The sequence below is a fragment of the Xiphophorus maculatus genome, chromosome 14 (genome assembly GCF_002775205.1).
Source record: "Xiphophorus maculatus strain JP 163 A chromosome 14, X_maculatus-5.0-male, whole genome shotgun sequence".
In the NCBI taxonomy this organism is placed as follows: domain Eukaryota; kingdom Metazoa; phylum Chordata; class Actinopteri; order Cyprinodontiformes; family Poeciliidae; genus Xiphophorus; species Xiphophorus maculatus.
In genome coordinates, this window is record NC_036456.1 from 19,765,739 (window position 1) to 19,789,782 (window position 24,044).

General features: G+C 40.4%; 1 protein-coding gene across 1 annotated transcript in view; it reads right to left on the reverse strand.

Moving 5' to 3' along the window:
• The window catches only part of LOC102221882 (ephrin-B2-like), a 113,027-nt gene that overhangs the window by 40,830 nt on the left and 48,153 nt on the right, over positions 1-24,044 (reverse strand). Inside the window, exon 2 of the mRNA XM_023346264.1 lies at positions 20,539-20,828. Within this exon, the coding sequence (XP_023202032.1) occupies positions 20,539-20,828 (290 nt within the window). The remainder of the gene's footprint in view (positions 1-20,538; positions 20,829-24,044) is intronic.

Sequence of the window (24,044 nt, forward strand, 5' to 3'; positions counted from 1 at the left end):
TATTTGGTAACATTATTGTGATGGAGGTCAAAAAGCCATTATATCATAATTTATGAAGTTCAGCACGCATTTAGTATACTTTAATGTTATATTCTCTTGTTTTTTCCATTTATAATACCATTTATTTAGTATTTTACTAAATAAATGATATTATACCATTTATTTAGTTTTTACTGAATAAATGGTATAAATAAAAAGTTACTTGAAACTTAAAAAAGCAAAGCAGATATTAGACACTGGGAGAATTATGCTATAATTATATCCTTTATACGCTTTTCCTCCACTGAATAAATGTACTCTAAAGGTTATACTGTATTTCTACATTTTCTTGTGTAAAAAGAAATCTGAATTGGTCAGAATGCTTTTCACTCATTGTTACCAGAAGGGCGCTGAAACATGAAAACCTTTAGAAAACTCTCCATTAACTGATTTTACTCCGGGTTGCGAACCCTGCCCGGCTGAAAGCCGTCGCGTTTCCTGTTTACCTGCAGCAAAAAGAGCAGATGTGTTCTTACCTTCTCATGCTCCTTCTGACAGGCGTCGAGGAACGAAAAGAGAAGGTGAAAGAGCAACGTAAAGAGTAAGGAGAGCAGAGAGAGGGTGGCAGAGGTGGTAAAGCGAAGAAGAGCAAAGAGATTTTCCCACCGTAAAAGTCAAACTTTTAACGGGGTCAAATGAGCAATTTTGTTGTAAAAAGCCATATTCGTCAGTGACGGTGGAAATGTGATGCTTTGTAGTTCCTGTAGGATCACTAGCCAACTAGTTTTACCTCTAAGGACTTCCAGAAGCTCTTTAAAGCCTTCCTTCTTATTTTGTTGCCAAAAAACTGGCAGATGGCTGACATCTCCACTCACAAACTGACTGGGAAAATCTCACAAAGCAAGATGTGCAGTGAAAAGACACCCCCGAATAAGTTAGATGTACTGTTTACTCTCACCGAGCACACGTGAGTGCCCCTGTGTGTTTTCTCCGAGGTGTACTAAAAATATCGTCTCCACAGGAGAACGCGGCGAAGAAGAGCGCAAAAAAATCCCTGAAAACCGGTCGAATCATCATGTCGCAGCTCACACAAACCCTTAAATAATCTGTGACTAAGGTGTCCCTCTGTGTCACGCTGGCGACCCCCTTTTTTTAAAAATGTCTTTCTTGGAGGCGCAGCCAAAACTTCTTCGATTACTTTTATTGGTAATCCCTTTAAACCCCGCTCGCTCCAAATACTGTAAATCTGTCCCGCTGCTCTAATCTTGGATTCATCACACATTTCCTAATCACACTCCAGAAATAACAAACCTGGAACTGCTTAAGTCTTTTCCTTCTCTGAACACACACAAAAAAAGGGAAAACACACAAGACAAGCCAAATGCAATCAAAAGGTTTTACGGTGCAAGCATGAATCACGGAGGACTCAGCAGTGTAACTGCGCTGTTTGTCTTGTTACACCGAAATACAATAAAAATATGAACATTCCAGTTTTAATTAAATCTCCTTGTGATTTAGCATGGAGATGCAGTAATGCAGAGGAGCTCTCCAGCCAAGGTCAGGAGTGTAAAAGCAGTTCTTAAATCTTCAAAAAGGACAAACCTGGATGAAAAAAAAAAAAAACTAAAAAAAAAAAAAGGTTAAGCCAATAAAAAAAGGGGGGAGCGAGAACTCTCCATTAAACGTTCACTTTCCTCCCAGACGGCTGGCCTCCGGAGCAGAACTGTTGCTACAGATGAGGTAAGAAGCCATTTGCCACAACGGGCCCTCTTCTTTAGCAGCGCCACCAAGAGAGCAGCGGAGCGAGCGAGCGAGGCTCCGAGGTGCCCATGAATTAGTTCACTGTTTGCGCTCATTATGCCGAAATGACTGCCTCACTTTTTTCTCTGTCTTTATTTACAACCTTTTCTTCATCTTCGACTTCTCTGGCACCGCACACACACACACACACACACACACACACACACACACACACACATATATAGAAAGTGCCAACAAAGAGTCCGCTCATAATGAGGGCATGGCGGTGTCTGAGTGTGTGTTATTCTTTGTGTGGCTGGTGTGTGTGAGCAGAGAGGGGAAGGATTATGGCAGCTCCAACGCTGTGAATAGGGGCCAGGCTGGGCCTCGGCCCCGGCTGAATTAATTACTCTAATTAGCTTCTTAATTGCATATATTAAACCAGTGGTTAGTGGGGCTGGAGCCGTGGTTGGGACCTGGATTTAAAGCTGGAGCTGGGGGGCGCAGGCAGGGGCGGATACAGGCGGACAAAAGGCCATTACACACAAACATGAATGTGTGCTCACACACACACACACGCCCACACGCCATCTTCAGATGGTTTGAAGTGGAATAAGAAGACCAGAAGCCCTGATGAGGGCGTTCAATTATCCGCCTCCCTCATCAATATATAATCAGCACATGCTGCAGCAGCAGATGTGTGGTACCAATATGGACGACGTCTCCCCTTCCACTCGAACTCCAGAGGGAGAGGAGAAGATTAATATTAAAGCTTCGCGGACGACTTGAAGTCGTCTTCATCTGAAACCCGGCACTGCATCAGTCGCTAAGAGTTCTACTCCCTGCATCATTCAGGAAGCCCAGAGTCTGGTCCAGTGAAACATCACAGACCTACATGGACCCAAACAACATCCGGACCAAGAGCTCCACTAACCTGCCAAAGCTTTCAGCTTTAGAAAGTACTTTACAAATATCACTAGGCATCAGTTTTGGTTAGCAATGCTAACTTCTGTATGATAGATCCAGAGTGACAAGGATATTTTTCCAGGTATTTAAAGCATATAGTACTCAACGTTGCCCCTCCCCAACTTGTTGCCACACTCTCCCAGTCAGCTGGATGAAAGGATGTTACTGCTTTGCTTCCTTATTGACAACATAGACTAATTTGAATGTTTGGAAATATTTTGTTTTGCAACAAAACACAGACACGGAGTTTAGATTTATGGCCCAAGCTTGGTCCCGAAATTCAGGCCGGGTCGGGCCAGAGTTATTTGCCAGATGGTCGTTTGTGGTTCGTTTAATAAGCCTGCAATACGTACAGCACAGAGAAAGCCGAGCAAGAATACATGATATAAAGTTGTGTAAATGTACTGATTACAGTCTAAAACAAGGAACGGACAGTTGAACCTGTTGAGGAAATGAAAAAGCAAGTGTGCTGCAGAAGTTAATCAGACTGCTACCCTGCTCCAGCGGAGACAGCATCCTATCAATCACACGTCTCAGATGATTTACACTCGACTCACCTTGTGGTTCAACAAGCGACAAAGTGGAGCTGGAAGCCGTCAAGCAAAAGCTAAAAACGGGAGAAGTTACACTGTTTACTTAAATTACGGACTAAAAACGAAAGCAGTAAAGCTGTAATTAAATAATGCCAGGTTTACTTCAGGCTCGGGCCTATAATTAAAGTTAATTAGTCGAGTCGGATCGGGCTCGGACATATTCCTTATGGACTCAGGACAGGTCCGATCTAAGCTCTACACGGAGAGAGAGAGAGTGGACAAACGTAAAGTTTTCAAAAGTTATTCTTTTCAAACTGCTAAAAATTTCTGTCAGAAGATTCCTATAGTTTAGAGGATGAGTTTTCAAAGAAAACATCAGAGCCACTCTAGAATCTTATCCAGCTGTTGCTGCATGCTGATGGTCAGCTGGCTGAAAGCATGACATCATAAAACTTTGGCATTTCTACTTTAGGTTCTCAAGCTGTCCAGTGGTTATTGAGGAATGGCCAATAGAGGGAGTGTGAATGAAATTAAAAGGTGTGAGAGCGGGGCAAAGAATGTTTTACAAAACTGCAGAAAAAGTCTTGTTGTATTTGTGAAACGTACCTAAAGTATCTCCCGACAATGGCGATTAGTCGAGAACAAGTAAACAGCGAGGCCCGCTAATGAATCACTCTTCAATAAACAAGTGGAGCACACACGCACGCACACACACAGAGCGCACACACACGAGCAAAGAGCAATAATGACGTTCTTTGTGGCGTTTTTGGGGTAATTAGGGCTGCCTAAATGATGGGTGAAAAGGATTTGCAGCTGATTGTTTGTCCTTGTGTCTTTGAGCCATGGGCCCTCTTGCTCCGCTGAGTGTCAACACTGTCTCCCGACTGTCTCCTTGCAGCGAGCGAGGGAAAGAAACAAAAAAAAAGAACTTTTCTTTTTCATCCCATCCAACAACAGAGCCTTCCCCCTGCCTCGGTCGTTTCTTCTCGGTCTTCTTTTTCTTGCGTGTTCAAATTATTCGAGCTTGTCAGTTTCCCCTACGGTTTACACTCTCGGCTTACTATTCTTTCTCTTGCCGGTACTCTTCCTTCCCCTGCTGCTGGCTCCAATTGTGTGGCAAGAACACCATAATCTGTCTCACACATGCCAAAGATCATGCCTGCTTCTGGGTTAAAAATAAAAAATAAAAAACTCAAAAACAGCAGAACTGCGTACCCTTTTTCCTCTTAAAGGAACAGTTCAGTTTTGAGAGACATAAATGGAGATCTTAGCTTAGCTACAGTTTGCCAGATTATGCACTACTTTAGTTTTAAATGAGGAAGATATTGGGGAATAATTTTTTGATTATCTTTAACTTTTTCATCTTGTTTAACTTGAGGTTTCTTGCAGCTTTAGCTCAGGATTAACTGTCCAGGGGATGATGGACATTTCACTTCTATTGACCAGTTGGATGTTCTGTACCAGCTTTGACAGCCACTAATTTAAGTAATTTGCCATAATCCGCTCGTAGTTTACTGTAAGGAAATGTGGTTCTATGATTCCAGTAAATAATATATACTTGTGGGAGGTTGCTTGCTTGAAGCTATTTTGGTTTGATGGGCATAATATGTCATTTTATCACAGTCAACTAAAGCACATGTGGCTCAGACCCACAATCAATTGAAAGAGTGTAGGCTAATATAAAATCCTCAGGGATTATTATGCAATCAGGTTGAAATATACATCATATGTAGGCATTTTTGTTCCCATTTATCTTCAAAACTCAGCAAAATACTACAAAGAATAAAAAAGGATTCCCCAATTTAAGGTCAGTTGCTTTTGTGGAAGAAGAAGAAGAAGAAGAAAGGGACAAAATGCTGATTTTTGTATAAAAAATTAGGGTGCAAATTTGCAAAGTGGAAAATTGACTCAATGCCATTGTCAAGTAAATCCACTTCAGAGAGTGTGTTCAGAGTTTCAGGTCATAAAAATGAGTAAGAATAAGCTGTTTTGCAAGGCTCAGATTCAAAATGGCGGCAGCGCAGCGAGTTGAACAAATAAACTATTTACCCATACATCTGACAGTTTTCATCTAATTGAATAATTGCCACACAAAATGTTGGACATCATATATTTATGCTCTACAGTTTGAACTATGTTCTTTGCTTAATAAATTTTTTTATCATTCTGATCTGAGTTCTGCAGCATTAGATGATGTTAGCATTAGCATGATAACGCTAACATTAGCAGCTAATTGTTCTCATTTGGAAATCTTCCCAAATAAAACAACAAATCCTTAGATCTGTCAGGCTGATTCAGAGGATCTGATGGCGGTCAGGAAACTTGCTGAAACTGAACTCATAACCCTGTTGTTAAGTCTGAACACTAAACATGCTGATGATGACAGCTTTTCAAACAAATGCTCACTTCAGAAATATTTTCACACACAATACAACTCTAACAACGGCTTGCCTATGATGTTTTCAATCTTTCATCAAAGGAAAACATTAAAATACATCATGGTGGTAAGATAATGGTGTGGGTTTTATGTTGCCACATTTCGGATCTTCTAACAGTTGAGCTTTGATAAAACTCCCCAAACTAAACAAAAGTATTGTTGCTGACTATGTCCAAAGTGTAAAATCCTTCTGCTGTATACTTTCAGAAAGATAATGTGCCATGTCAAAACGTTTAAATCAAATGTCACGCTATGTTACCTTACTATGTTTACTTTTCCTAATCAGCTGGGATGGTTTGGGTAGCTTTTCCCCTTAATTGAAATCATCATTACTTTAATAATCTACTCAGGTTTATGTTGTTTTATGTAAACATTTTTTGAGGATCTGAAAAATGTAACTATGAAAAAAGGAGTAAAGACAGAAGAAATAGGCTCAAATACTTTTTCACGGTGAGTGCTGCTGCTTTGACTACAAAGAGTCAAATGAAAAAAGGAGTTCTTGGTTGGTAGCACCCAGGGATCCAAATTTTTAAATAATTTTAATTTCAGAGAGAGCATTGCTAACTTCTGTTCCCAGTCTTTACGGTCGGCTAACTTCCCTTTACTGGAGGCATTTTTCCCCCCTCCATCTTACAAAGGCAGCACATATATTTCCCAAAATGGCGAACAGATGGGTTACCGAGAAAACTTTCATCATTAAGTTCATCAGCGTGTGAAAGCAAACACACACCTCATGTCTGTGTGCAGGGTCCAAACATCTGTCTGTGTGAACATGCTCATTATGTTGATCAGGGGTCATGTTTGCATGAACCTTGAGCACTAAATCAAGGCTATATTAGCACGGTAATGTGCTCCGCTGATGGCAGAGGTCAGCCTAAAGGTGCGCTTGGTTTAAACACCCCCTCTGCCTGATTATCGGCGCTCAGGCCGTCCTGGAAGACGGGGGCAGCCGCGGCACAATGGCGACTTTGTTTTTGTGGAGCCGTGACAGTCGAACGAGAGCGGTTTGCGTAACCGTGCCAGTGTGGACGCATAGACAATGCAGGAAGGTTAAATGAATCATACATTGTTAACCAGGCCCAATCCAATTAGGGAGGTATTCTTCTTGTCTGACCTTTAGCAGGAGAGAAGTATTCACTCTCACTCATGCAATCAACCCCAACCCTGCTGCCACCCCAGCCAACTCTCACAAACAACATCGGCACAAACACGCCGCCGCGCAAACATGACAGTCACGCAAGCAGCACACAAACACCTACAAAATGCATCCGCACACACACGCACTCACACACAGCAAATCTCACAGACAGTAGCGGCGCTCTGATTGCTGACCTAAATCGGCCAGGCGATCTGTCACTTTCTCTTACTCACACTCAGCACACATCTTTTTTTTCGTCTTTTTCCTCCCCTTTCTTTTCTTTTTTTCCTCCACAAATATCCCTCTCTTTCTCTCTCTCTTCCTGTGTCACTTCAAATCAGCTCATACCCGTCTCTCCCTCCTCTATTATTTTTACCAGAAAAAGCCTCTGCCTTATTTGTAGCACTAATAAAGGCGATATGGATACAGGCATACAGTGCCGCACGCCTACTGTTGTCTCGTACACACATTCCCGTGCTTACAATGACGATACATGCAGCCAGCCTGAAGGAGGAACAAGACATAATTGTTTAACACTTGAGTTGTCTACTATTATTTTAAATTAAGCCATCCTTTCCACTATCCTTTTCCTCTTATCCACAGAGAGATGCAGATAAACTTTATCTCTAGGGGGAGAAAATTAGCTGGATCCTGTGTGCAGAAACCCCTGCTGGCCCTCCTCTATTCCATTTTCCACTTATGCACTTTATTTGAGGCTATTTTCACACATGAGAGTTTGACTGAGGCAGTTTGCCCCAAGTATTCGATGTGTTTGGTGGAGTGTGAAAAATGTGTTGCGGGCTTGAAAAAGCAGTCCTCAGGTCCACCTTTTAGAAGAGCTGCCGCTGCAGGGGCCCGGCCAGAAGCAAACTGCAGGCGCGTCCCCCCGGGGGCCGCAAACACAAACACGCTTGAAGTTGAAAAATGTATCGCAGTTTAGCACAATTTGATCCAGGGTGGTCTGAATGAGGGACTTCCTTTCATGAGTTAAAGAGTCGGGTTTCTTGCACCTTCACCAATGTCAAATTCAAACTCTTTTCAAACGTTTCTATGGAGAACTTCTAGTGGGGAGTTTTTTCAGCAACGATAAACTTTACTGTGAGTAGAGTAAAAGTACTCAAAGTGCCTTTTCACTCCTTGTCACATACAACAAAATGTTCTTTTGGTTCAAAGTAAACTTGGCAGGGGAGCAAAAGTTTAAAATGATTCCTGTACTAGTCCTTTTATTATTTAGGTTCTAACCTAAATAATAAAACACATGAAAATAGAAGTTGACAAAAATATTTTTAAAAATCCGACAAGCACGGATTCAAGTTGGCTGAATGAAAGAAAAAAATTTTTCTAATTTATTGTTAATGATGTGAGCCAGAGCAGAGTTTAAAACAAAGAGGGGAAATACACATCGCCGTATGTTACATTTTATCTAAATGTCATAAAACTGTTGCATCACGATGTATTACTGTATTTTAATACACCAAAATGCATCCTAATATTTTCATTTGCATCTTATTGTTCAAATTTAATTTCTTTGTGCTGTTTTATGTTTTATTGTATCATATTGCGACTCATTGTATCTTTCTGTAGCTCATTATATCCTGATGTCTCTTATTGGATTGAACTGTTTCAGACTGTATTTCAACTGTCTATGAATGCAAAAATAAAGAATTGTATCCTATAATTCATTATAGAATTAGATATATGTGTATGCAATAGTATCCTATAGTACTATACTGTATAAGATTTTATTGTATCATAATGTAGTTTATTGCATTTCATTATATCTTTATGTAGTTTGTTGGATTTTATATCAATCAATGTAATATTGCATCTTCTTCTATCTTATTGCATCATTTTGTGTCGGTATGCATTCCATCTTACCTTACTGTATCATACTTCATATTTGTATTGTATTTTCATTGTATTGTGTATGTTACTGTGCTGTTTTAAGGATCATATTGTGTCGTATTTTATTGTACTGAACTGTATTGTGAGTTATTCTGTCACATTATATTGTTTTATGTCATATTTTCAGTTGTATCAAAGAGTTTCCTGTTCATTCAGGATGCATAATAACCTGTTGAGTTAAGCGGAAGCATTATTTTTTACATCTAAAATTAGCCATAAAATCAGATGGCATCTATGTTTTCAAAGTAGGTATTTTGCACTGTTTCCTAAAATAGATCTGCTGACACACTGTGAAGGCGGTAGATCAAAATGTTTAAAATAAATAAATTAATTCTAGAAATACAAATCTAGATGTTACTACAGTATATCGGATCAAACCACATAGGATTATATTATCTCAACATTCAAAACTTTTTGTACTCGTTAAGTTTTTTAATCAATTTTAAATGTAAGCATTCTGAAGGATTTGCAGCTCTTTTAAAAACGTTATAGTAAGTAAAACTACTTTAACGACTTTGGCGTTAAGCTGGTGTTCATTTTATCAGAATTCTAAGACTAATATTCCTAATTGTACTTACGTTTCTGAAGACATTTTTTTTTCTTCAACTGGACAAGTTGGCTTGAAAAAAAATACCAGAATAATACCACTTTAATTTCACATGAAAACTACAAAACTTCAGGTTTTTACCCTATGAGACGCCACCGGACAGGTGAGGAAGAAACCAGACATGCTCATGTTTCCTTCCTCCTCCCCTTTCACTCCTTTCAGCAGCGTTTCCTCCGTTCTCCCTTGTGTCGTTGCTCGCTTTAGAGCCTGGCAGGAGGCTTAAATCAGAGGGCTTAAACATGATCAAATATTCAGCAGATATAGATTTCCAAGAGTGCCTCGATCCGCCGCCTCTTCCACTCAGCTGCTTTTCATCCTCTCCATCTCTTCTTTGACTCGTCCGCTGTTGCTCCTCTCACTTCAGTCACAAACTTGTGTGAATGTATACACACACACACACACACGCTCGTATGCACATGGGGAATCAGAACGCAGCTCATTTAGTCTGCAGTGCAGCGTTTCTCTTCTCTCATTGTCTCTTCTTCTCTCCCCTTATTTTGATGTTGTTGCCCATAATTTCTCTCTTCATCCATCTCTGTTCTTTCTCTCCCCTCCCACCTGAACCGTGTCATTTATTCCAGCTTATCCCTGATAAATAAACCAGTGAGTTCCTCTGCATTATTGAGCACGGTGACATTGCTGGCCGTTTGCCCCGCCATGTCCAGCAATTAGACCGCATTCACACACTCCAGTACAGGACTCCACCCTGTGCAAGTAGAATAGCAGTGTGATTTCATCACGTCACAACCACAAATTTCAAGATATTTTGCTGGGATATTACGCAACAGACAAACACAAAATAGCAAAAAACTGTGAAGTTCAAGGCAAATTACATCAAAAAAGTGTGATGTGCATTTTGCAATAAAAATAGCTAATTAGTGAGCAGAGTCCACCTGTGTGTCAGTATAAATCCATCTGTTTTGCGAAGGCTCAGACTGTTGTTATTTAATCTAAGAGAACAAGGAACGGCAGGGAGGTCACCCAGAAAGTTTTAGAGAAGCTCGATGTACAATTAGGTGATAAAACTGCATCTAAAAATTTGGGATTTACATGCAAAATGATGCAGGGACTGAAATGAACAGTTTGCATCAAACTGAAACTCAATGTTCCCAGGGAAACACGATGGTGGCAGCATTATGCTGCGCTTTTCCCTTCTTAAACTCTGATACCGCTGCATAAATTCCACCAAAAGTCAACAGGGCAACTTTAGTGGCTGGAACAAAGCCATTACTGAACGGGTATCAATAATGATTAACCCATATTATCCTGACACTTATCTTTCTTGACCTTTACCTCTGTTTGTGAGCCACTAAAGATAAAAGAGTTAGTTCATCCAATTGACCAAATATTATTCAGATGCTTGAACTTTAAGTGTCCTATTAAGTGTTAAGTCCGAGCAGGCCTCTGGAACTGAAATACTGTTGGCACTGATACTGCAACTTGATATGTTGCAGAAGTTTCATTTGTACAAGTGACATGCTAAGGATATGGCAGAAGGAGCTTTAGTAAAATGAGGCACAACGTCGCTCAAAAAGCTATTTATGGCAAAAATCTAATGTTTCATTAATGCACCTGTAAAACAAGGAGTAGGACAAGCTGGTCTGAGTTGATGGGAAGACGGATAGAGCTCTGAATCACTTATTTCAGTTAACCCAGTTAAATAAACCAGAGAAAACTTCTGCATTATTGAGCAGCAGCGCAATCCGGCAGGAAACATACCAGGAGCAAATACAGGCATGAAAACAGCGACATCACAAAGAGTAATATCCCAAACACACTTTTCCCACTAAAAGTCACAGACTTCCACTACACCGCGCTCACATGCCCGAGATCTCACATTTTTAGCTCCTCGGCTCTTCTATAATTCATTTTAGTGAGGTAGGGTTGTTTATCCCCGCCGTTGTTCGTCTGCATAGACCCCAGGGGGCCGCGCTCCATAAACACACCACCGGGAGCCGTTCGTGCAACACAGAAAAGCACCTTCACAAGCGCAGCCGTACAGGTTGCACCTGCTGACGGCAAAGTCGCGCAGCACACATTCACACCCCAAGAAAATACCTGCCTTTGCTCTAAATATGCACACAAACGCACGCACACACCCCCACAAGCCGCCATCTGTCACAGTGTGCAACAACAACAGCACTGCAGTCCCACAACGACTGACCCGTTCTGACCAAAACTTGGTGTGCACATGAGCGTATGCGAGGCGCGCGAGCTATTTTTGGGGTGGATTTTGCGTGTTTACGGGGGTGTTTGCGCGAGTGTGTGAGTGCATACGCTGATGAGAGAGGTCCTGTGCATGGAGATGTGAGCATGCATATGTTAGCGCCAAAGAAGATTACCGACATCTGTGGGTGTGCGTGTATGTGTGTGTGAGAAAGAGAGAGACATCAGTCACATTTGAGGTCATATGTAAGTTGACTGTGAGGCTGCAATCATTCACTGTGTGCGCGCTCCGCTCCCCTGACAGCAGCGGCAGTGATTGAAAGTGGCCACGTTGTTTCAGTGTCACCCTGCAGATGAGATGCAGCAGAGGCAGTGCATCAACAGCAACGCGCACGACTGCATAACCCGCCTCTGTGTGTTGTCATCCCCTATTTTCCTTTTCTTTTAGCCGCTCTACACATGCGAGCCCAAAAAACGTCTGTCTGCATCTTTCCAGTACTTTGCCTCGAAGCAAATGGTTCTGGTTAGACTGCCAGCAACTCATGTGATGGTGCAGCCAGTTTTTGTCATGGTCTGTGGTTTTGTTATGCTCCCTTCTTCTTTGTTCTAGTTTCGGCCTTCCATGCCTTCGTTTTGCTTTCAAACAGTTTCTCCGTTGTTCATTGTGTCGCATTTTCGCCGTCATTTGTCTTTCACCGCGGTTTCAGTTTGCCTATTACCACACCTGTTCTTCATTTGGCTTGGGACTCTGTGAATATACACCGATCAGGAGTTGTTCCACGCTTTGAAGAGTCCGCAACTTGGCTGTTTGCAAAATATATTTATGAACTGTCGAACTAAGGCCAGGAATACCATTTTTTCCCAGCTGACTGGTAGACACGAAACCAAGTTGAGCAACTTGTTTTGTTTTGGGGTTGTTGTTTTTTTTTGCTGTCCTGTTCAAAGCTGCTTAGGTAGATGCAAATATCTTTTAAGATATAAAATGAGTAAGTACTGGAGAAAATGACATATTTGTGGCAAATGGCAAATTAACACCCATGTCAATGCTGTGATGCAGATTTGTCCAAAAGAACATGAAGGGAGCAGGATCAGCAGGGATGTTAGCTCTGGTCCGAATCTTCTGGCTATTTCTAACCTGTTCTGTTTTAAAACAATTCATTATGTTGTGATTGTCTTTCAGTTTGACCTGCTGCTGCTGCTTAGTTCTACTTCCCCACTGAGGACATTTGCAGATTTTGTCTCTTTGTCTCTTAAAGTAGCCATCTGTCATGGGTCACTTCCACTGTCAGCGGTTTAAACTAATCTACTTTAATCTTCTCATGGTTTGATATAGTATTTACCAGAACTGAATACAGTTACGCCACTCCAACAAATAAAATCTCAAAAAAAGAAAGAGATTGCTAAAGTTACTTTGGTCTGACCAGGGATCAGAACCTTTCTCTTGTTATGAGAATCAGCTGGCCTAGATTGGAACTAGAACCACCTGGGACTAAACAGGCCGTTGCACAGAGCTGCTTCTTACCTTGCAGTATATGTCGGATGATTTAAAATGTGGGTCCAGATGTGAAGAAATATGGTGGATTTTCTAAAACCTTAAGTCTTTGAAGTTTATATACGAAGCCGCCGTGTCATGTTTGAAGCCGCAGTTTACTTACATGGCCTGTATATCGGCATGAAGGGTGTAACGTTTAGTTTGTTGAACTTGCTTTCAATGTGACAACATTTCCTGTTTTTGTTCTTTTTCTATATGTAACGATTATATCTTGGGCATAAAGGTAATAGTCTGAGTGTCCTCAAGTAGACACATAATTATCAGATCATGTAATCAGAACTTACAGAAGATCCACATTTTTGGGAGCTTTTCTGATTTATCTCAATAAAATGTTTTTTTTTATTATTATTATTATTATTATTATTATTATTATTATTATTATTATTATTCTAATAAGCATGAACAGTATTTCTACCTAAATTCCATTTTATTTAGAGAAACTGACACACAGTCAAAATAACAAAAATTAGCCTGGATATTCCTCTTCTGAATGTTTTTTGTGGTTAATATTGATTTTATCGCCACACTCTTGCATTGCATACACATTACGGCATCTATTTTACTAATACCACCAACATCTGGTTGCACAAAACATATCTACGTAAAAAATATCTAGATAAATGTAACCTTATACCAACATAGCACCTGCATAGCTTAGCATGACATTAGGGTTGAATGTTTTAGTGCTCTCTCATCTCACCTGTTCACATTTTTTTTGTGTCACAATAACCCACAATGCTTTGCTGCAAATAAATGTCACACAAAAGCTTCACTCAGTCCCTGAACATAACTTTCTGATGCCTGTTTTCTTCCAGAAATAATTATAAAAAGTGTCGCTAGCATTTCGTAGATGATGCTGATGTTTTTTGGGAAAGTGTAAAGTAAATTAGCTAACCTTAAACAATTACAGGATACATGTGCATTCTTGCAGGATACTGTGTCTTCCACAAGCCCAGCTGTTCTCAAAGCATTCTTTAAATGCAGTGAAAGGCATGATTTGTGGTTTTTGTTGATATGTGAGTGTGTTGCAGGATCTGAATGGTGAAAGACACATGGGTGGAGACGCTGAAAGACAGCAAGAGAGAGAGAGAGAGCGAGAGAGGGAGGGAGAAAAATCAGACAGAGAGAGACGGGGAGTGAGAGAGTGACAGAAATAGGCTTACATAAACTCTGACCTCCTGTTAGGAATGAAAACATCAATCAATAAGTATGACAAATCAATTTCCCTCGCTCTTTCTCTCCTCTCCCCAGGATACGGAAGAAAAGAATTACATTTAATGAGATTCAAGTAATCTGATTACAAAACAGAGGCATCTGTGATGAATTAGAGGCTCTTAAAGCTGAGGAGAGTTTAGATTTACTGGAAAATCACCAAGTTCTCTTAAAAGAGGATCAATTACATTACTTGCTGATAATTTTAGAGTAGAAATCAGAACATGCAGAGTTTCATTATGACTTTATGTGTTTATTATGGTGACAAATTGCACAGGAAACTGTTCAGCCGGTGGGCTTTAACCAAGTTACAGGTACCCTGTAATGGGTTTGACTTTGAAATTAACTTCCACCGACCCGCTTCCTCCACCGTTCAAACATTTTTCATGTGTGCCCACTCTGCAGTGTGCAAATGAAATTACGGTACGTTATATTTCTTAATTAAAATAAGATAACCCCGAGGCTTCTGCATACATCGGTGCCTTTACGTGCATGCACAAACATGCTCGCTCCCAACTAAACTCATCCACTAAACGCAGTCCACGGGCGTGTTCTGTGTAATTTCCACTGACATGGCCGGTTAGCAGATACGCGGCTGTAAATTCACAGCTGGATAAACTGTAATTAATTATCTCACGAGAGACTGAATACAATTCTTCATTAGTGACACGCAATCACAGGCACGCCGCAGTCTGAAGATGTACTCAGTTATCTCCTTACCTCGCCGATCCCCTCCATTTGTAAAATTTGGAGCGTATATGAAAGTGATGGAACGTGTGCGACCTTGTGTTGCGGCCGAAGATCGACCGGACTAGAGGCTGTCGATCGATCGGTCTGGGCTGCGTGACTGCAGATAAAGGCGTTTGTGTCTCAAGGAAACCTGATTGTCAGGTGAGAGTCCAGGAGAGTGAGACGAACACAAGAGATTGTTGGGGAGGTGTGGATTTGTACGTTATTGCTTTTATCCAGCATCTGTGGGTTGAAGATAACATTTGGATTCTGAGCAGAAAATAAAGTCGGCGCCTGTAGAGCTTAAGATCTCTGACGGTGGTGTGTGGACCTGTTACACCAACCAGCTGCCAGTTACTGGTTTGACACGTAATGTTACAGTTTTGAAAATCTGAAAACATTCCTGCCACTATGTTTGAAAGAAGGCTTCTGCCTTGTTTATAGAAAGGGCTAACTCAGCTGCTTAAAGCAGAAAATGACATGGCGGCTTTTACTGAGCACTGCCGGTCAGCTTGCTGTAGCATGCCCACATGTTTCCTTTGATTAGAATAGAGACAAATCCAGTTGTTTGGAAGTATTTTCAGACACAGAAAACTGAAAGATTTCCTGCCACCAATCTACAGCTGGCTAACTGTACAGATAGTCCGACTAATTGAGCACCTAACATAAGATTGTAGGTTTGTTTTGCACTATTAAAAGCATAATTGGCTAAAATATATTAACTACCACTACTGAGTGTTTACTTCTCTCTGTTTAAACCTGTTTACAACAATAAATACATATGGAAGATAATATTGAAAGCACAGTGTAACAAATAATAGCTGCTTTTGAAATGTTTTGTACATTTTTGTTTCAGGGTGCATTTACACCAGGCCTGTTTAGTCTGCATTATTCCAACTCTCGTTTATTTCCCTATAAAGTCTGCTTCATTTGAGGAGGTGTGGATCTGTATTGAACTCAGATCTGATTTAAGCTCCCTTAAATCAGATCAAACTCTGGTCCACCTACAAGCCTAAGTTTTGCCGCAGTTTGAATGCGTATGTGAATACCAAGCAGACTGGAGACCGCTTAAAAACTCAGGGCATTCTGGGTAAATACAACCAAAACAAACCTAAAAATCTAGAAATGGTCTATAGTCTTTGCAGCAAAATCCTACAACTGCTAAAATCTGATGTTACTCAATTTTTATTTACATTTGCGAAGAAGAAAGTTGCGCTCAGTGTCTCCTTCAGAAGTTTTTTTGTCGTTTCCTTTAGTTGCTCTTGATGCGGCGCCACCACAGGTGAGGAGGGGAACAGACTTTTCAAAGTGTTTGGTTCGTTTGACAGAGTGCAGTGTGAAAGCGACTAACACCAGCTGAAAATCTAACAAATGTTGCAATTTTGGTCCCCAATCAAACTGAGTCCATCTGACTATCAGGTGTGAAAACGCCTTAAATGTTTGTGTAAAGTGGTATTTCTCATCAGGGCTATCCAGGTCCATTCCTACTTCAAACACAAAATAAGGAAAACTAGTGATCCAAACAGGCAGTGATCAAAGCAAATTTCCCCTTAAATGTCTCTGACTAGTGATCGGCAGGTCAATGGAAAAACAAGATTTTTGTTCTGTTCATTAAATGTTTCAAAAAAGAAAAACTCCACTAATATTCATAATGCAACATCAAACAGCGAGCTCTTTGACGCAGCAAAAGGTTAGTGATGTCTCCTTTGATGCATGAAAGGGAACAATCTTGTAAATCCTTCATTTTCTGATGGATTTAACTCAGACCTCTATCAAAGATCCTGCAGCACATTTCTAACATGGCTGTTAAATTTAATTGGTGAATTGCTACTAACAATTTTCACAAATCTTTTTATGTGTGTGTTAAAGTTCTTAAAATCACCAGGTAAATGCTTTAAAGAAAACCAGAAACTGGTAAATGCTGAGACCAGCCTTACCGGTGCATAACTTAGAAATATCTTTCCGTGTTGGAACCACTTGTATGCAGGCTTTTTTAAAAAAAGAAAATCTATATAATCTCTACATTTACCTAATTGTAAAACAACCAGATTCACTCCAGATGTTTTCTTTATGATTAGGACAAAAGTATTACAGACAAATTAAAATCTTACTCTGGAAAATGGGTAAAACACAAAGTGTTTGTCTTTTAATAATCAGGCTTTTTGCAATCTCTTCAATTGCAGACCTTTCTGGTGACTTTTACCCAAATGCAAGTTTTGGTGCTCTTACGTCTGCTTCAAATAATAATTAAGCTTATCTAAATCCTGTTTTTAGTCCTGAGAAAAGTATGTACTTTTTCTGTTCATCACAAAATAATTTTTAAAATGATTTATTATTCTTTTAATAAGGAAAACATGCCAAACTCGTTTTTAACCTACGGAATAATTTTAACATCCCTTTTCTGGAAACAATCTGGCTACTTTATTTAGTTTTGTTGCATAATTGAATGCTCAGTTTATTGATTTTCCATATTTATTTATTCTTTTTGGCTCAAGTACTTTTGACTCGACGATTGTGGCCCATTTGACAAACGGTTTGGCCACCACTAGATTAAACTCGGTAGTTTGCTCAGAGGACAGTTCTCTCTGCAGAATCAACGCTTCAGTGAGGATCCTTGTACTGTTTTCAGTTCCCAGATTGAGGAAGGTACATTGTTAACATTAATACCAAAAAAAAAAGAGCATGGAGGTTTACTCTTTCATTACTACTTGCCAGCTGCTGCTCCGTTCACGCTTTTTACCCCCCCATTTAAACTGACTCATCTTCCATAGCTTCCATATTAGAATAAACTGCAGTGTCACGATTTTATGGCTACTAAAGACCCAGGCGTCACTTTTTAATTTACCATCCAGGCTTATTACTACTAACATTCCCTGCAGTGTTTCAACATTTATTCCATTACTAAACTCATACATAAATCAGTTGAGACGATCGAAATCTACCTTTTAGATTTCTAGACTCCAAAAAAGCATCTAAAAGGTTCCTCTGTGAATTCGGACACGTCTGTCGACGTCCGTCATGGAAAAACTCCAATAAAAGTTTGATACAAACCATGTAGTGGAAGCTGGTTGATGGGAAGATGGATGGAGCTATAAGTACGGAAGTATAAACTGTTAGAGGCTGCAAAAGACTTGAGAATGGCAGTGGAGGATGTTAGGATGGCCAAGTCAAAGCCAATTAGGCTAGTTTCTGCTCAAGGGGGCTGAATATAAATGCAGATTTTCATTTGTAAAATAAACTTTAAAGTAAATCACGTTTCGTTTTTCTTCCTCTCCAGATTAAGTTCCACGTTGTTTTGATGAAAAAAAAACTTTAAAAAAAACACATTGAAATTTGTTGGTGCATGGTTACAAAATGTAATCAAATTCAAAAGGTATAAATATTTCTGTAAGGCATTGAATATTTTTTATTCCCATTGCGCTTGTAGTAATTTGTTCTCTGTTGTTTTCAAGCTAATTGTGATTGGTACATTATTTCCCTTCAAGTAACAATAAAAACAGGGCAGGAGATGAAGGGAGATTTCCCATAAAGTCATTCACATCCAATCTGACAACGTAATTAGAGCAAATATTTAAATGTAAATGGGACCTGTTTGCTTTTTCTGTGCAACTGAGACGACTTTTGTTGTGAATGAACTGAATCAAGCTAAACAGGGCCATTAGTATGCTGCAGCTGAGGGAGGGTGGAAGGGAAGCATGCCCAGTGCCTCACCTCTCCTCACAAAACGTGCCGGCTATGAGAGCTGATAGTGAAAACCAAGAGCAAGAAAAGAAACACCGAACAAATATAGAACACAAAGAGGCAAGAGGGACTTGACTGACTTTGGAAGATTCCTTATTCTCTTTGTTTATTTCCATCTCCCTCTTTCTCTCTCTCCCTGCATGTCCCACCTTCCTTCATTTTCATTTTTTCCCCTCCCTCCTCTCCAGCAACAGCAGACAGAAAACACTGAAAAGAGCATTTGCACACCTGAGTGAAAAGAGCTCGCAGGTGCGTGGGCGGAGAGCTGTGGGAATCAAACAGGGTCTCTCTCTTTGTCTATCCTGCTCAATCTCTCGCTCCTGGGGTGTTTTTACAGGGCCTGTGTTTGTATTGGAAACTTGTGGGCGGTGGGAGTGCTTCTCGTATGCAAGCATGTGCTCTTTGTGTTTCTGGGCTGCGAGTGCTACACCCGCTTGACTCTGGGCATGTGTTTAGAAACAACCCCCAGGTTTCATATGACGCGACCTTTTCCTCCCAGATTGTTCCGTCCGATGCCGAGACGCTCGGCCGGACTCGATTCGATGACCTCATCGGGCGCAGCCTAGCTCCAAACAAACCTTTATGAGTAAACCAAAACAAATTTCAGCCTCTCCGTTCATGGTCGCTGAAAGCTGGCAGTGACGATAAACAGACGCCAACACTCGACCAGGACAAAGCAGAGAGGATCGACTGGTGTTCGCAAAATCCCACACAAAAGAAGATACAGTGACTTAAAAAGTTTTTGTTCCCCTGTTATTTCTCCCTTTGCCACATTAGAACCATCAACTTTGAGATGTCACTGAGATTTTATGCGAAAAACTAAGAGGAAGCAGAAGCATTCAGTGAACATGAAGGGTACTAGCATTTAGCAGGAGTAACATTGTTAGAAGAGAGCTCAGAGATTATGGGTTTTTTTTGGATGGATTTAGTTACCTCTATTTCAACTTTACACACAGTGGTCATGTGTGCAAACTGTAATCAGTCAAAATGACAGAAGGCCTTGAGATTTTTCTATTATCGTTTTAAAACACCGGTCAAAAGCAGAAAATATTCAGTTAATGCGGTCAGATGAGGCAAAAATGTTACTTTTGTGTCTGCATTCAGACCACAGCATGGCTTTTGAAAGAGAGGGGAGAGAAACAAGAAGCTGCTCAGTCCTGGATGAAGTATCTGCATCAACAGACCCTAAACATGCTTGAACGGCCTTGTCAAAGTACAAAACTTAATCCAACTAACAATCTGTGACAAGACCTGCAAATTAATGTTCGGAGATGCCGCAACGGAGGACGCTGGGAATGACACAACCCAGCAGACTTCCAGACACTAAATGGAGCAAATGAGAGTCTCACAAAGTCTGAACTCACTGGAGCTAATGGTAGAAACATTTTTTATTGCAGTCATGAGCTACTTTTGGGGTGGAACTTAACTTTCCAACAAAACACAAGAAGGCTTGTGGTCGTAGCACAGAAAAATGTGAACAAGGTCAAGAAATATTACTTTCTTTTGACAGAGCGAGAAGTCAAAAGAATAAGATGGGAGAAAGTTTTTTGGGAGAAATTTTACTGCTGGAATCATTACGGTCATCTGGTAATTTCTTTGCTAAGGAGCGTCCTGTAGTTTTGTGCCCGCCTGCAGACCAGATTAAACACAGATCTCTGACATAATTACCATAAACACACCCGCCCAATCTGCGTCTTCATTATGGGGGAATAAACAAACACACTCAGGCACAATCAGAAATCAACCATGCAATCATAACAACTCCCCACTCCCCTGCAACCGAGCACCACCCACACCCTGCAGGATGGCTCAACACACAACCGCTCCGCTCACCGATGATGTAGTAGTCGTGCAGGCTCTTGAACTCGTGGCCCCAGAGGTTCGGCGAGAACTCCTGGAACTTGATGGTGAAGCGGCGCTCCCGCGTTGGCTCGTCGCACGTCAGCACAATGTTGGGCGCGCCCATCACCTCGCAGCGGTCCGCCTGCTCCCGCGACGACACGAGGTAGAGCTTGTAGAACTCGTACTCCGGCGTGGAGCGGGCCGTGTCCAGCGGGGGGCAGATGAGGTCCAGCCGGTCCCCGATCTGAGGGTAGAGAACGTAGCCCTTGTCGTCCCTGAACCTGGAGGAGGAGGAGGAGGAGGAGGAGGAGAGGGGAGTTAGCAGGCGGGGGCGGTTAATTAAAGTCTTTATACAGCACCTGTCTTTGCCGCTGAATGAGCAACAGATGGGTCTTTTAGCTCTCTTAGTTCCACTATGTTTTAATTTTTCTCACTTCTTGGAAAACAGGTGTCTTTAGGACGGAGGAGCTGTGCAGAAAATAGGATGAACACTGAAAATAATCACCATAGGAAACAAAAGTGGTCAAGGCATTTTCTCACTTTCATCTATGATGTATTATATATATTTTTATATGTATTTTTAAACACTGGGAGTCATGAAACCATTAAAATTCCAGATTTAATGAGAACTTAAGAAAAGCAAAAGTCAAGAAAGAGTCTGTTGCACTATTTGGGGGGGGGAGCAAACTTTTTTTTTCTTTTATTCACTACCTAATTGGCAAATTTTATACCTTTATCCATTAGATTGTACATTTTTGTTGGATGCTTGAAACAACTTTGGTTTTTATTGCAACCAGTGTGTCAAAATAAGCGAAAGCCATAACGTTCCACCTGTGAAGGTAAATCTTCACCTCGGCACGCAAACAGTTCAGAGTGCTTCACTGCCAGACAGGATCCATCAAAAAAGAAACATTTTGTCTAATTTTTTAATTTTCCCAAGCTGCATTTTCTTCTAAATACTTCAGATGCGCTCTCTGGAGAAATAAGCAAGTAGGCACATTTTTAAGAAGTAATTTTGATTTGCGTTCAACAGAAAAATCCACTAATACTGAACCGCAAATATGCAAGCTCCCCCTGCAGATCAAATTGTGCTGAACTACCATTTGCTGCTTTATGTCTTTAATGAATTGACTCTATATATGTATTGTAGTAGAGAAACACTACCCTTATGCCCATAGCTATGCAAATATCACACATGTAGGTTGTCTTTATTCATATATTTGACTTTTAAGGTCTCAAAAAGTGTAGAGACACTTTACAATAAAGACTTCCCTTCTCCAAATATGGATGCATGCATAAAGTAAAGATCAAAACAGCAGTTCAAAGCGTTTTCTAAAAAGTATTTTTTTCCCTTTTTGAAGAACGTCTTCTCTCTGAGCTCATTTTCATTCCCCCCCCCCGCCATTTGTTTCTGCGGTGTTTATATTTAGAAGTGAGAACTGAGGCATGTCCGTGGAGGTAGAAACACAGGCAGACAACCATCTGAGCAGAGCTGCAGAACAAAGAACAACGCTGTCAGAGCCAGATCTCAGGTATGTACAGTTAATTAGTTTGGAAATAAGCAGTCTTGGTGTCAGTATGTCATCCACTTCAGGATGAAGTGTGTTTGCGTGGCGATCCAACACCTGTCATCCAAATCCACAAAGTGATTCTAATTCAATCATCTGGACTGGAAAACGTTCTCCCACCAATTGTTTTTGATTTTAAATCAGATTATTTTCAGCCTAATGAACCAGAAGCTCAGTTTTGAGGGAATATTTCAATACAAGAAACTGCTGGTTTCTTTTTTTTAAATTTTTCTCACTTCTTGGAAAACAGGTTTCTATAGGATGGAGGAAAATAGGATAAACACCGAAAATAATCACCATGGGAAACAAAAGAGGTCAAGGCATTTTCTCACTTTCATCTATGATGTATTATATATATTTTTATATATATTTTTAAACACTGGGAGTCATGAAACCATTAAAATTCCAGATTTAACGAGAACTTGAGAAAAGCAAAAGTCAAGAAAGACTTTTCTTGGTTAGAGCGTGTGCAGCTCTAACCTGAGCTGAAAGAAAAAGGCCAAGAACTCGAGCAATGACTCAGGCTGCGTCAACCCGACTCACAGCACAAGGCCATCTCGTCCTGATAAGGCCAAATACCGAGTTATGAACAGAGCTCCCGAGGCCGACAGTAACTCTAATTCAGCGGGTTAGCAGACGTAGCAGACAGCAGAGGAACAGAAAGTAGCACATAATCACGTGTTGTGACACTTTCCCGGTTTAACTGAATGCTACAACTGAAGGGAACAGACACAACAGTTTGCAGCAGGAAAGATTCAAATGGGAGGGGGAAGACTTCCCACTCTCACAAAATCTTAAGTGACACGGTGATGTGGAAGTGGGAGGAAGTGATCGAATGTTAAACTAGCCTATTTTACTTTGTTTTACCTCTGCAGGAGATGCTGCTTCTGTTTTCAACAAATCCACATGAACACTTGGGAATCACAGAAACATGGAAAAAATAAAAAAATAAAAAATCCCCGCTTAATTATTCTCTCTGTTCTGCTGTCAGACAACCATTTGAGTATTAAAAGTAAACAATGCAAGATCACAAAGCGCACAAAGACAAGGAAGGGATGTTGCACAACTGCTCTGTCAGAAACAGCAAATTGCGCCGGTGTCAAATAAAGCGGGAAGTGACAGTTTTATTAGTTCAATCGAAGGCAAAAAAAAAAAAAGAAGCAAGCTCACCTTTTAGCCTGACCTGTCACAATTATTTAGTAATTTCAGGATTGCAGTCATTTAGTCTTGCTAAAGCCATTTAGCATAATCCGAGGCATTGTTTCCATTCACCCGTAAAACAACAAGTGGAGGCAGATAACAGAAATGATTCATTTATGCCACTACTTCCCGTCCCCCTTTATGTAATAGCTTTATGGAACCATCTGTTTATTTCAAAGACTTTAGCACTGTGTGTGAGAAGGAGAATATTGTAAACAGCAACATATAATTGCAATTGAAAATTACAACATTTAATTGTAATTTTCTGAATCTGGATGAAGGTTAAAAGTCAAGTCATTAGGAGGATTTTTGTCAGATGTTAACCAAAAAACTGCGTAACAAAAACTGGTAAAACAAGCTAATGAAACTGGGTTATAGCCTACAAACTTTTTTTTTTTCTTAAAGAAAACTTTCCTAACTTTCTTTGGAAGCCAAAAATAATCATAGAAGTTCACGATTAAGAACATTACGAGGCACTGAAAATGAGACAATTTGATTTTTGGTAATAGAATTAGATAGAAAAGCAAGAACTTTTTCACAGGCAGTGCCTCTCTCATTAGTTTCAGCTGTACAGACTGCAGGCATAACGCACTAATTTAATTTTGCTCCTAGATAAACTGGTCTGCTGCTGTTTTTAAGAACCGCAGCTGCAAAACGAAAAAAAAAAAAAAGCAAAAGAGAAGAGATGTACTCAGTTTTTAGTCCTTATAACATCCACTCTTGATAAAC